The sequence below is a fragment of the Corapipo altera genome, unplaced genomic scaffold (genome assembly GCF_003945725.1).
Source record: "Corapipo altera isolate COAL_440 unplaced genomic scaffold, ASM394572v1 55, whole genome shotgun sequence".
Classification (NCBI taxonomy): Eukaryota; Metazoa; Chordata; class Aves; order Passeriformes; family Pipridae; genus Corapipo; species Corapipo altera.
In genome coordinates, this window is record NW_020884882.1 from 8399217 (window position 1) to 8411350 (window position 12134).

The following is a 12134-nucleotide window of genomic DNA, read 5'->3' on the forward strand; positions in this document are numbered from 1 at the left end:
GGAGGAGATGGTTGTGGAGGATGTCCTCTGCACCACTGCACCTGCTTCAAAACCTGGTTTCTGGTGTGCTGGTAGCCAGGGTTTTCATGTTGCTTGCCTTTTCCTTAGGAAGCCTGAGATGGGCTGAGCCTGGAGGGGGGCCCACCAGGTGTTGCCTGCAAGTGCCGGTCTGAGATGCCCATGGCTGGTGTTTGACTGCCCTCACAATGAGAACGTTCCCCCTGACACCTTGTGGGACAGTGTTTGTTGTGGCTCATCCTGTCCCTGTGCATCCCTCAGAAGAGACTGACTCCATCTCCTGTACTGCCTCCCCAAAAGCAAGTGTGGGCAGCACCAACCCCCCCCACTTCTCTCCCAGCAGCTGACCCAGCCCGCCCCTCAGCCATCTGCCAGTGCAGGGCTCACCCGGGCTCCAAGCACGTCCTGTACCAGCGACACCAGAGCTGGCCAAAGCTCTCCAGATGTCCAAGAGTTCCCCATGCTGCCCTCACACAGCCTGGAATACATCCCTGCTCCTCTACCAGAGCACGCCACTGGAACAACCAGCCATCTAAGTTGTTTTTTTCCATCAAGACACTGGAATTAGATGAATTTCAGGAGGCTGAAATCAGCCTGTGTCTGCCTGTGAGCTGACAGACCACTCGTGGCAGAAGGGACAGGCTCAAAAGCTCGTAAGGATGGATGGGATCCCTGCCCCACCTCCTGCCTTGCCACAAAGTAGGACCCTTTCCCTTTCGGCCACCCACACCCTTTCGGCCATGTGGGTGGAGGCTCAACCCCACTGAGCACAGGGAGGGCTCTCCACCCTCCCTTCCCCACCCTCCCTTCCCCACCACAGCTCGGACACCCATGTGGGGTCCTTTGAACTCCTTGCAGACCACCTCCTCTGCGTTGGCAGTGCTGGCAGGAGCCCATCCCAACCCTCCCCACACCACAGGGCTCCGAGCTTGTCTGGTTTGAATTATATTTTTCAATAAGGTTTTGTGAAACACTGTATCAAACTTTGTACTAAAATACAGATATATTACAGCTACTGTATTCCTTTCTCCACTGATTTTTCTTGTTTTGTTTTTCCAATTCAGCTGGCAACAGCACTCACAAGCTGGCAAGGCCCAGGTGCTGCCAGGCGCAGGGGGTTCCTGCTGACCTCGTTCCAGGGGGGCAGCTGCCAGAGGGAGGTGGGCACCGCCAGGCTCATGGCACCCACGCCGTCCCGGGTGACTTTGGCTCCCAGATCCAGATGGTATTTCCGCACAGCTCCATCCCTCACCGCCACCCTGCAGGGCCTCAGGGCACCACTTACCTGCTCCCACCAGCCCCTGGTGCCCGCTGAGGCGATGGTTCCTGCAGAGCACTTGATGCCGTCCCTCAGCAGCCTGCATGCTCTGTGGCCCCATTCCGAGACCCACTCTGCTCCCTGCTCCCCGGCCTTGCCCAGTGCCTGGGTCCAGCCCTGCCAGGGCCCCCTGGGGGCCCCCCGCTTCCCGGGGCCCTGCGAGGAGCCTCGGCTGCTCGCACTGAGACGCGGCCAGTGCTGAGGACTTTATTGCATTGCGAGGGCTGCGGTGACCCAAGGCCCCGTGGCCAGGGGAAGCCCACACACACCGGTCTGGCCTGCAGAGCCACAACCGGGCTGCGGCCGCCCGCGCCGGGGAGTCGGTGCCGGCTCTGGGGTGCTGTGTGGGGGCCATCGGAGCCGGGCAGCTGCCCCCGGCTCCCCGCGGGACAGCGAGGTGCAGCCAGGAGGCCGGGTGGGCACAGGAGGGCTTGGGTACCCCCGGCCACGCCGTCACCAGTGGAGATAAAGCACCGTATGGGGAGGGAAGGCGTTTGGCAACAGCCTGCGGCCGGCTCGGGGAGGGGTCTGGCGGGAGGCGGGGGGTCCTCCTGCACCCGCCCAGGGGGTTTTGCATGTTCAGCTGCTCCCACTTACCAGGGCTTACATTCAGCGGCGGAGCGTGTCGGGTGTCCCATGGCCGGCAGCAGCGAGGCCCCGGCCACACGCCAGGAAGCACCGCGTCCTGGGGCCGGGCTCCCGGGGTGGGGGGCGAGGGGATTCGAGTCACTTTACCCTGTTTAGAGAATATGAATTTACATGTAAAAGTAGGGGTTGGGCCCTATCCCGGCCACCGGGTCCCCTGGCCGTGGAGACAGGATCACGGAGCTGTACAAAATGGGAGTGGGGAGGGGTCCGGGACCCGGAGCAGCCGGCACGGGGCGTCACTGGGTGCGCGTTCGGGTGGGAGGCAGCAGGTCAGGAGTCCTGGGGATGTAGAAATCTGTTAAAAACTCCGAGACTGTTTTTTCCTTGAAACAAAACCGCAGTTGGATGCTGTTCTTGAACGAAGCGCGTTTCAGGCATCCTTCCCCGGCGGCGGCCCGCGGGCAGCGCGGGGTGCGGAGCTGGCGGGGTGCGTGGGATGGCGGTGCCGGCGTGGACATGGAGGTGGCCGTGGATGCGGCGGGCGGGCGGCGCATCCCTGGCGCGGGCGGCGGGGCCCGGGGGGCGGCGCGGGACGCTGTGTGGCCGCTGGCAGCAGACGAAGGGCAAGAGAGGGAGGGAGCGCCCAGGCTGCCGGCCATGGGAAGAGGGTCCTGCTGCGGAAGGTCGGCCTTATATCCTCTGTGGGGAGAGCACAGCGGGTCGAGGACGGTGTTGGGCAGGTCTTACTGCACCATCGTGCCATCAGCACATGCCTGTCCCCATCCCTGCCGCGCCCCACCCCGTCCCTGCTGACTCCCTTCCCCATTGCCCCCAGCCTCGCTGCCCGCACAGACAGGGTTCCCCCATCCCAAGCCACACAGCACACTCAGACACGCCACACAGTCAGGGCCAGGGGACAGGACAGTGACACTCAAGACTTACCGCAGTGCCAACAAAATCTGTGGAAACAGAAGAGACGGGCGTCAGGCAGGACAGAGGCTCGGCAGCTCGCTCCGCTCCCACCCTGCCCAGCCTGCTTTGCTTTGTAGGTGGCAGTTAAGCCCATGGAACCCTTCCCAGGATGCTGGAGGGGCCAAGCCCCCCAGGCTGTTCCCACCCAGGATCCCCCCAGGGCCCCGGGACCCTCGGCAGCATGGGTCTCACCTTTGCTCTCTGTCTTGAGCTCCTCGTGCAGCAGGTCGTTCTGCCGGTTGCCGAGGACAAAGGCCAGGAAGGAAAGGATGAGAGCGTTGAGGATGCCGATGATGGCCAGGATGTAAGCCCAGCGCACGGAGCAGTCACCCAGGGAGTATTTCCCTGTCTTCTCCCCGCACATGTCCCGTATGGTCTCTGCATCCCAGCCATCAGGAAAGATCATACAGCCCAGCACCAGGCAGAGAGCTGCAAGGGGGAGAGGAGGGGAGGCATCAGAGGGGACACAGGGTGGCAGTGCCAGGCACTGAGCCCCCCAGTCAGTGCATGAGTGCAGCCCACGCCTGTCAGGGAGCCCACCTTGGCCCCATGACAGCCAGGTGACGTGGCAGGAGACAGCCACTGCTGCCCCAGCAGCCCCAGGGACTGGGTTTGCACGTGGCTGCCCCAAATCTTGCCTACGCACAAATGGGAACTTCAGGGTCTTGGTTTCTTCCAGCATCAGTCACAGGATCAGTGGTTCCCCATGGGCTTTCTTCATCACTGCAGACTCCCTGCATGTGGGCAGGAGCTACCAGGCAGGAGCTGCGGGCAGGGATGCTGCGTGCTGAGAGGATCGTCATCCCCAGGAGCCCCTGCACCCAACATCCTGCAAGCACCGCTCCCAGAGGGGTCACCTTCCCAGTGTGCCTCCATCCTTCACGCTCCATGCTGAGCAAGGAGACATCAGGGAACACAGGGAGGGAAATGCCAACACAAAGCCTGTGACTGTCAAGGTAAGAAGGTGACGTTTTTTCTAACTACAGCAAGAATAAAAGCTCTTTGCCCATATCAGCTGGGAAGGCTAAAAATAGTAATGATGTTGGCTGGGGTGCCCTGCAGGTATTTTTGCCCTGAGTTAGGGAAGAACCAAGAAGCTTGTGCCAGCACCAGTGAGGAATTATCTCCCCATCCCTTACTGCTGGAGGGGCAGCAAACACCCTGCAGGCACGAGTGCTGTAGCAGTGGCTCCAAGGGAGGGCAGCTGGTGGTCTGGTACAAGCTCTCCGGATGCTGGCATGTGCTTTGAGCTGCTCTCAGGAGGGAAGGAAAATCCCAGAAGGGAGGGAAACACGTGCAGGGCATCACACCAGGAGCAGGTATTGCCCTCGCATCCTGATAAGCTGCACCCAGAAAAGAGCAGGGACACTGAGGCGAGTAGTCTGTGTTCTGGCACATAATGTCACATGCCAGCTGCTGCCTGGTCTCTGCCTCCTCCGTCCACATCACAAACCTGCTCTGTAGAAGTGTCTTTGCAGGCAGTGGTGAGCCCTGCATGCTGATTTAGGGCCGTGCACAGCCCTGGTTCCACCCTGGCACTGCATGGCTGCACAGGAGCCGACAAGCTGGCACCTCCAGTACATCGTCACCAGGGACTCCCAGCCAAGCACAGCGTGTCTGGGGGAGCTCCCTGCCTGCTGGGACTGGGCCAGCCCAAAACCATCCCTCTGCAAGGAAGTACAATCAGCACCAATGCCGTGCTCTGCGTGGTAAATGGTGAGGTGCAGCCTGGCCTGATGATGACCTGGGCACCTTGGGGCAGGATGGCATTAATTCAGCCAAGGGCCTGAAACAAAGGGGAGCAGGTGCAGCAAACCTGTGCCAGGGACTGTTCCTGTGAAAGCAAGATGCTAAGAGGATTTTAGGATCCACTGAGCTCCCAGTGCAGTGCAGTGTGAAACAAGCTAAGGTGCTCTGTGGCCATCCCTGGCAAGGGGCTGGGTTTGTCCCTGCAGCTCAGAGCAGCTCAGCGCTCTTTTCTTCCCATCTGTCCTACATGTTCCCAGCAGCAAGCCGAGTCCTCTGCTCTGTCACAAGCAATTCCCTTTTCTGCATGTCCCCAGCCCGCCTGATGTCCTGGAAACACCTTCCCGTGCCTGCAGCAAGGAGTGACATTGAAGAGTGGAGCAAGAACAAGGAGGGGATCCCCACATGGTCCACAGGCCTCAGCACTGCCCTCTGCAACAGCTCTGAGGGGTGCAAGATTGGGGCTCTGCCTGCACCTGCCTCCCAATGCCCCAAGATCCCTTGCAGACCTGCAGGAAAACCTTGATTTTTGTTTAAAACAACCTATTTCTACACCTTGCAAACACATGAAAAACACCAAGTGATGACTCCTACTAGAGCCACTATTAAAGAGGAAAAAATAACCCAACTCCCATCCATGTTGCTTTTAATTCCTGTTCTTCTGAGGGTGTGGTGCGAGTCCTCACTGACAGCGACACCAAGGATGACTGGCTACTCTGTCACACCCCACAGCTGCCATCCTTCTCCCAGGCCCTGGGCTCCAACTCCCTCTTCTAGAGTTTTCCCAGCTGGAAAGGCATTTCAGTGATCGCTGGGGGAGGGTGTATGCGGAGGGAGGATGATCCTGCTGGGGCTGGGGTTCTGGCCCCGGGAAAACTAGCATTTCTTGGCTTGGTTTTACAGCTGGTTCATGGCTTCCCACTCCTCAGTGCTCCCTTGTCAAGGTCCTCTAGAAATGAAACGGGCATCTCAAGGGCTTTTGATATCCTTGCAAAAGAAATTAATCAAAGGGAATGTAACATTATGACTCAGGTTGCAACACAAGAGGAGGCTCCTCCCGGCAGGATAACATCTCCTGGTACAAGGTGCACTTAGCTAATTTGTCTGAGTAGCCCCATGTTTGCTGAGTACCATGGCTATCCCAGTACTGCACCTGCCCTGAGCAGCTGTGCCTGCAGCATTAAAATCTGATTTTTTAATCACTTTTTCTGTCCAGTTTAGTCTGCAGGTGTGGGTGAAGACTGGCTTTTACTGCTTTTGCCTGCCATGGGCGGAAGAAGCTCAGGACATGCCCTGCAGCTGAGAGATGTGGCCTCCCCCTGAGCATGAGCACACAGAGCATCACACCACCCCAGGACACACAAACTGGAGAATGTGGGGTAACAGGGGGGAAAACAGCAACCACTGGGGCCCAAAGAGGCTTGTTAAACCTGGTGTGGGGACAGTGAGCCCCAAGCCTCTGGGGAACAGGGGCTGGGCTGTGAGATTGGGGTCTGGAGTGGCTGCTTCTCACTAGAAAACCTCCTGAGAGCTGATCACTGAAGGGAAAGGGGACAAACACAGCCGCCCTCCCTTCCCATAAAAGCTGAAATCCCTCAAAAATAGATGAACACTAAGGGCAGGGTGCTCAGGACGAGTAGCACCGGCCATTTACACAGACACGAGCTCCCTTACGGCATTTTGCTCCACAGGCCGTTTCCGTGCCAAAAAATCAGCAGGATTCAGAATAGAGTTATGAGTTTGTATGAATCAGAACTGACAGTTACTTTATCTGGAACAACAGTTAAGGGATGTAAGCTCCAGGACACGAGCGGCTCCGAAACGCGCGGCTCAGCCCCTCCCTGCGAGTACACAGGCACATTAACAGCCGCTACGGGAGGGACGCGCTGCCGTGCAAACCCCGGGGCTGCTGCCGCGGAGCACACGGCGCCGGCTGGATGCAAGGAATAGGCTGAATCCCTGCTCCTGTCCCCGCTGCAAGGCAGGAGTGGCAGTGGAAGGAGGGGGGAGTCTTCAGGAAAGCTTTTTGGGGGGCCAGAAGATGGTAATTGATCAAAGGCTAAGGTTTTTTGCGGTGATGTAATTTTTGCTGCAAGGTCGGCAGGTGGAAGTGGTTCACCTGAAAGATCATATTTTGGCAATATTTCTCCCTTGGACAGAGAAAGGGTTTGAGGATACAGGACAGAATCACAGAATCATGGGGTAGTTAGGGTTGGAAGTGACCTGTGGAGATCATCCAGTCCAATCCCCCTGCTGAGGCAGGGTCACCTAGAGCAAGTTATATAGGAATGCATCCAGGTGGGTTTTGAATGTCTCCAGACAGGGAGGCTCCATGACCTCTCTGGGCAGTTTAATTCCCAGTAGCTGTCCCAGTTACGCTCCAAGCTGGTTTGGAGCAGTGGTATCTGCCTCAAATTTTTTCATTACGAAAATCAATTAATGACTTTTATATCCATGAAAACAATTGTTTTGAAACCTCAAACTCTAGGGAGGAGTTGGCTCTCCAGCAAGTCCCAGTCAGGAAGATGAGCCTGTCCTGATGTGGCTCAGCAGAGCCACCACATCGTTGCCAGCACCACGGAGCGTTTCAGGGCTGTGGTGCTGGGGCCAGACCCTGCTCTCCCTTGGGGCTGAGGCGACATCCCCACACCACACAGCCCTGCACGCACAGCCCAGCACCTGCCAATGGGCTTCCTCAGCACTCCTCTTCCCAGACATGCCAGAATTATGCCCTGCAAGGGCTCCCCACTCAGAAGGTGGCAAACACGGCTGAGACACAGAAGAAGAAGCCGCTGCTCAGGGCTCTGCCTCTGCTCCCAGCCCTCGGAAGGGCCCATCCAAGAGGTAAGTGTAGCTCTGAAGGGAGTCTCCCAAAGGAGAAAAGGGCTCAGATGGATATGTATTGCCAGATTGTCCATCAGGTAAGGTGCCTGGACATGGCATAGTCAACTCCAAAGTGCTATGGACAAGGACAAACCCCAGCCCTACTGTCAAAGGCATGACCCTGGATGTCATGCATCCCCAGGGGAGCTGCAAGGTCTCACCACATTGACTGCTGGACCTGAAGCACAGGGAAACACCTTAAAATGTGGCCAGTCCATTCCTACATGCAAGAGGGATGGTGTGCTCAGCTGGCTGCCTCTTTTGACCCTCAGTAGATTGTAAGTACAAAACTGAAGACCCCCTGGAAACAGAGCCCTGGACCCACTCAGAGTGACTGTCCTGACGAGAAGCATGTGTATGCAGAGTCACACAGAGGTGGTTGGGCTCTCTTACTCCGGATTATTTGTGGGCACCAAGACAAAGCTTGGAGTTAACTCACAGGGTGACTGTGCCTTATGCTACAGCAGAGGATCAGGGAATCGGAGGAAATGCTCAGACTCCTGGGAAGCCTCCCCAGTATGTGGTGGTGGTGTATTCCTATGCTCCAGTCTCCTGCAGGTGGATCCTAAGGGGATTACCATCACAACCCACTTCTCTTCAAGTAAGCATCATCCCATGGGACTTTCTGAAGGAGCTCCTCCACTAATTTTGAGTACTGGGGTGGCATCAGGTGCTGTCAGTCACACAGTTGCTGACGTGCTCACGTTAAGGGCCCATCTCTGGTTTTGTAACAGAAGGATTTAGCAAAATCTCGTTTTGCGTTACTGGGATTTCGAACAGGGCAGATGGCCACGTTCTATTTGCGATAAAGCAGAGTCTTTCCTCTTAATTAGATCCAGTTTCCTCCTAGGGGGGTAGTGGCTTTTGAGCTGGAGCTTTCTGTCAAGCTCTAATTAAACTCTGCCTTGATTGCTGTCCACTAATTAGACATTGATGATTTAAACTTTTTTTTTTTTTGAAAGAGATCCTGAATTCCTCATCCCCCTCCCCCACATTCCTGCACTTGATTTTTCTCTTCTGCAGAGCCCATCCATGCCCACACTCAGCAGCCCTGTACTCTGCACTGGACATCCCAGAGGGACAGGGTGGGGACACCTCTGCCCCATCTCTCTGCCAGTCCCCTTGTTACCTGGTTTTCACCAGTGAGACCAAGAGACTTTGGGTCTCACTGTTGCTGTAGTAGTGCAAGTCCTCCTTCAGCTAAAGTCTCATCGAGGCAGGAGGAATGTCCTTCCCTTCTCTGCCCCTCCAAGCCCTCTCCTCTGGCACAACCCTCCAACCTCCCAGGCAGATAAATCTCCAACATTTGCCACCATGCTGTCCCAGAGTCTGCATCAGGCTGCTGCCCTACTCATGAGATCTGGCCCCTGTGTGCTCTCCATGGGTCACAGCAGCTCCTCCATGCACAAAGTAACACATTCACCTGCAGCTGTCTCTGACATGCCCACGGAAGTTCAGCCCTGCCCAATGCTCCAGGATGAGACTCCCTCTTGCTGGGACAAACCACGCCACCATCTCTGTGTCCTGACCCTCCCTGACAGGGACACCAGCCTGTCCTGCAGGACAGGAGCTCTCTTGTGCTGCCCAGTCTCAGGGCAGAGTGCAGGGACAATCTCTGTTAATGCTGCCTTGGACTTTCCCCAGCACAGAGAGGCCATGGAGCCGTGCTGCTGTGGGAGAGCTCCAAGACAACCTGGCCCAGCTGGGGCCAGAGGAGCTGATCCATGGCCCCAGCAAAACACATGCTTGGGGTTCACAAGTGCCGCTATGAGCAACGCACGTGTAACCACAAGGTGCAAAGTGTGAGCAGGGACAAGCCCTGGGGCAGGACAAGGGGTATCCAGAGCTGACAGCACAGGGTGCTATTGTGGCCATCCAAACTTGAGCCAGGGCAGGACAGGAGGCAATGGGGAGGAAGCTCAGAGCTGCCTCGAGTGCAGTGCCCTCCACTACACAGCTCCCTGTGCAGCAGCAGCACTCGGGTGCTCCAAACCACTTGATTAAGCTGCTGACAATCATCAGTAGGATTTCGGCTCTGAGCTTGCTTTAAACTGATAAATCTTCAGGACAGGGAAAATTAAAGATGAGGGAATTTCCTGATAAGCCAAGGGAGCTCCTGGTCTGGCTGTGGTCCTGATCTGGGTGATGAGAGGTCAGGCTTTCCAGCCCCAGCCAGCTGCAAGGGAGAGAGCTGGGCTGGCTGCAAGGCCCTAGCACGGAGGGGCTACATCCTTCCACATCAATGACTGGGGCCTTGCTCACAGAGGGGACAGATTGGGTCCTTTCATTAGGAATAAGGGCTGCTCTGGGTCCTTCCAGTGGAAGGTCTGGGTCTATTCACACTTCATATGTAGTGGAGAGTAACGGTGTCTGTCTATAGTTCATAAAACTGGACAGAGAAGGAAGTGAAGGATCCCCCTACCAGGGAAAGCTCAGCATCACTTCTTAAGGTCTTTCTCCAAAAAGGACAGACTCTCTGTTAGGACAGCTTGGAGGTCTGTGCACAAGGGATACTCAGGATCCTTATTAGTATAGGCATCAGGTCCCCTTCTGGAGAAAGATTTGGATTATTGTATGGTGCCACTTTGAGGAGTGAGTCCGTGAGGGTCTTGGGGCACATCTACAGTGGGGTTTAATTTGTGGAGGGAGCTAAGGAGAATCTATAGGCGGGGACACTTTTGGGGGCAATGACTGGGCTTGAGCCTGTGGTCATGCCTGAGCAGACCTCAAGGTAAATGTATAATATCCCCCCATGGGAAGCACTGGAGAGAGCTCAGAAAGGCTTGTCCTCACAGCTCTTTCATGATGTGGGAGGGAGGGGGCCTGGGCACAACATGTCTTTAAGAGGGAGCTGAAGGGTCTGTCTGTGCACGGGTGCTTTTACAGGGCTGGGGGATCCATGCATGGGCTCCTGCCAGTGATGAGGTTCCTTCAGGCACTGGGGATTCCCCTAAGGTGAGTATCCCTTGGGGACAGGCTTGCTCAGGGGTGTCCCTGGGGCTGGTTTGACAGAAAGGCTAGTCCCTGATGTGGACTGTCCTGGGGTGTCTGCATCCCCAGGGGCCTGATCCCAGGTCCAATGTGTCCTAGGTCATCTTGCAGTTGGTCCTTGATTCTGTCAGTCCCTGTTGTAGGGTGTCCCAACACTGGTTCCTGACTGGGGTGTCCCAAGGCTGGTCCCTGGCCCAGGATGTCCCGAGGTGCTCCAGGGCCAGTGGCTGGCTCAGCTTTCCTGAGGTACTCCAGGTTGCCCAGCTGGCCGAGGTCAGTGCCTGTTCTGGGATCCCCTAAGGGGGGCCCCTGATCCAGCTTTCCTGCTGTGTCCCAGTGAGTCCTGTGGTTCCCTGGAGTCAGACCTTCCTGGGGAACCGCAGGTTCCAGAGCTCAGAACAGGTGCAAATTCCTGGTGCTCTGTTAGTGCCAGTGCCTGGCCTGGGTGTCCCAGGAAGTCCTGGAGTGTCCTGAAGCACTTCTTGGCTGGCATGCCCCATGGCCCGACAGTGCTTGTACCCTGCCCAGATTCCTTGAGCAACCCCAGTGTTCCCTGAAGCCAACCTCTGCCTGGGGAGCCCCAGGCACCAGTGCCAGCACCTGTTCCCGGTGCTCTGTCAGTGCCAGTTCCTGCCCTGGGTGTCCCAGGAAGTCCTGGGATGTCCTGGGCCTGGCTCCTGGTTGGGATACTGTATGGTTACTTGTACCCGGTACTTGTACCAGAACCCAGCTTTCTTGGGCAGCCCTAGTGTTGTTTGTGGCCAGGGGGTACTAGGGAGCCCTGGGTGGCAGTGTCCCAAACTGGTGCCCATTCCTGGTAGTCTGTCAGCACTTGCACCCGGCCTGGGTGTCCCAAGAAGCCATGAGGCTGGATCCTGGAACCACGGCCCCGCAGTGCTTGGACCCAGCCCAGCTTCCTTGAGCAACCTCGGTGCTCCCTGCAGCCAGGGACCCCACTACCAGTGCCAGGTCGTCCCGGAGTGCCCCACACCCGGCGCTGCCCACATTCCCCCCGCCCATCGCCCGCCGCCAGGCCCGGGGCAGGCCGGTGCTCCCGGTGCCGGTGCTCCCGGTGCCGGAGTGTACCTGCCAGCAGCTGCATCCAGGCGCAGATCTTGTAGACGGTGGCGGTGTTGCAGAAGAAGAACAGGGCGAAGCAGGTGATGCAGCCCAGCGTCAGCACCATGGAGAGCAGCACGAAGAACGCGGCCGCCTGGAAGGCGCCCGAGGGGATGGTGCTGAAGTCGGTGAAGGAGCCACGGCACGACAGCTCCCGGCCCGCCAGCCCGCTGCCCACGCAATAGTGGAACAGCCCGAAGTACCCGGGCTTGGGCGTGTTGACGCTGTCGCCCACCCAGTAGGGCTGGATGAAGACCACCACGTTGATGATGGCGAAGCAGATGGTGAAGATGGCCCAGAGCACGCCGATGGCGCGCGAGTTCCGCACGTAGTTGTCATGGTAGAGCTTGGAGGCTTCCTGCGAGGGCAGCATCCTGCCGGCCGCCACTGCCGGAGGGCGGGAGGGGCCGGGACGGCGGGGGGCCCGCCCGGGGTCGGCGGGGCGGGGGGGGGCCGCGGCCTAAGAGCGCCCGCGGGCTGCCGGGCCCTGCGACACCCG

General features: G+C 57.8%; 1 protein-coding gene across 1 annotated transcript; it reads right to left on the reverse strand.

Annotated features, from left to right (window-relative positions):
- Positions 1 to 947: 947 nt before the first annotated feature.
- LHFPL4 (LHFPL tetraspan subfamily member 4) lies at positions 948 to 12123 on the reverse strand. The gene is made up of 4 exons (XM_027640814.1): positions 11603 to 12123; positions 3089 to 3325; positions 2867 to 2883; positions 948 to 2623 (listed from the first exon to the last, which is right to left on the reverse strand). Exons 1-4 carry the CDS (start codon positions 12006 to 12008, stop codon positions 2615 to 2617), a joined length of 669 nt encoding a protein of 222 aa, XP_027496615.1. The 5' UTR covers positions 12009 to 12123; the 3' UTR covers positions 948 to 2614.
- Between the last annotated feature and the right edge of the window lie 11 nt (positions 12124 to 12134).

Excerpts from the sequence above, each read along its gene's own strand:
- LHFPL4 (XM_027640814.1), bottom strand. The coding sequence starts at position 12,008 with ATGCTGCCCTCGCAGGAAGCCTCCAAGCTCTACCATGACAACTACGTG. Across the intron at positions 3,326-11,602 it reads CTGGATGCAGCTGCTGGCAG|CTCTCTGCCTGGTGCTGGGC; the intron begins GTACACTCCGGC and ends TCCCCCTTGCAG.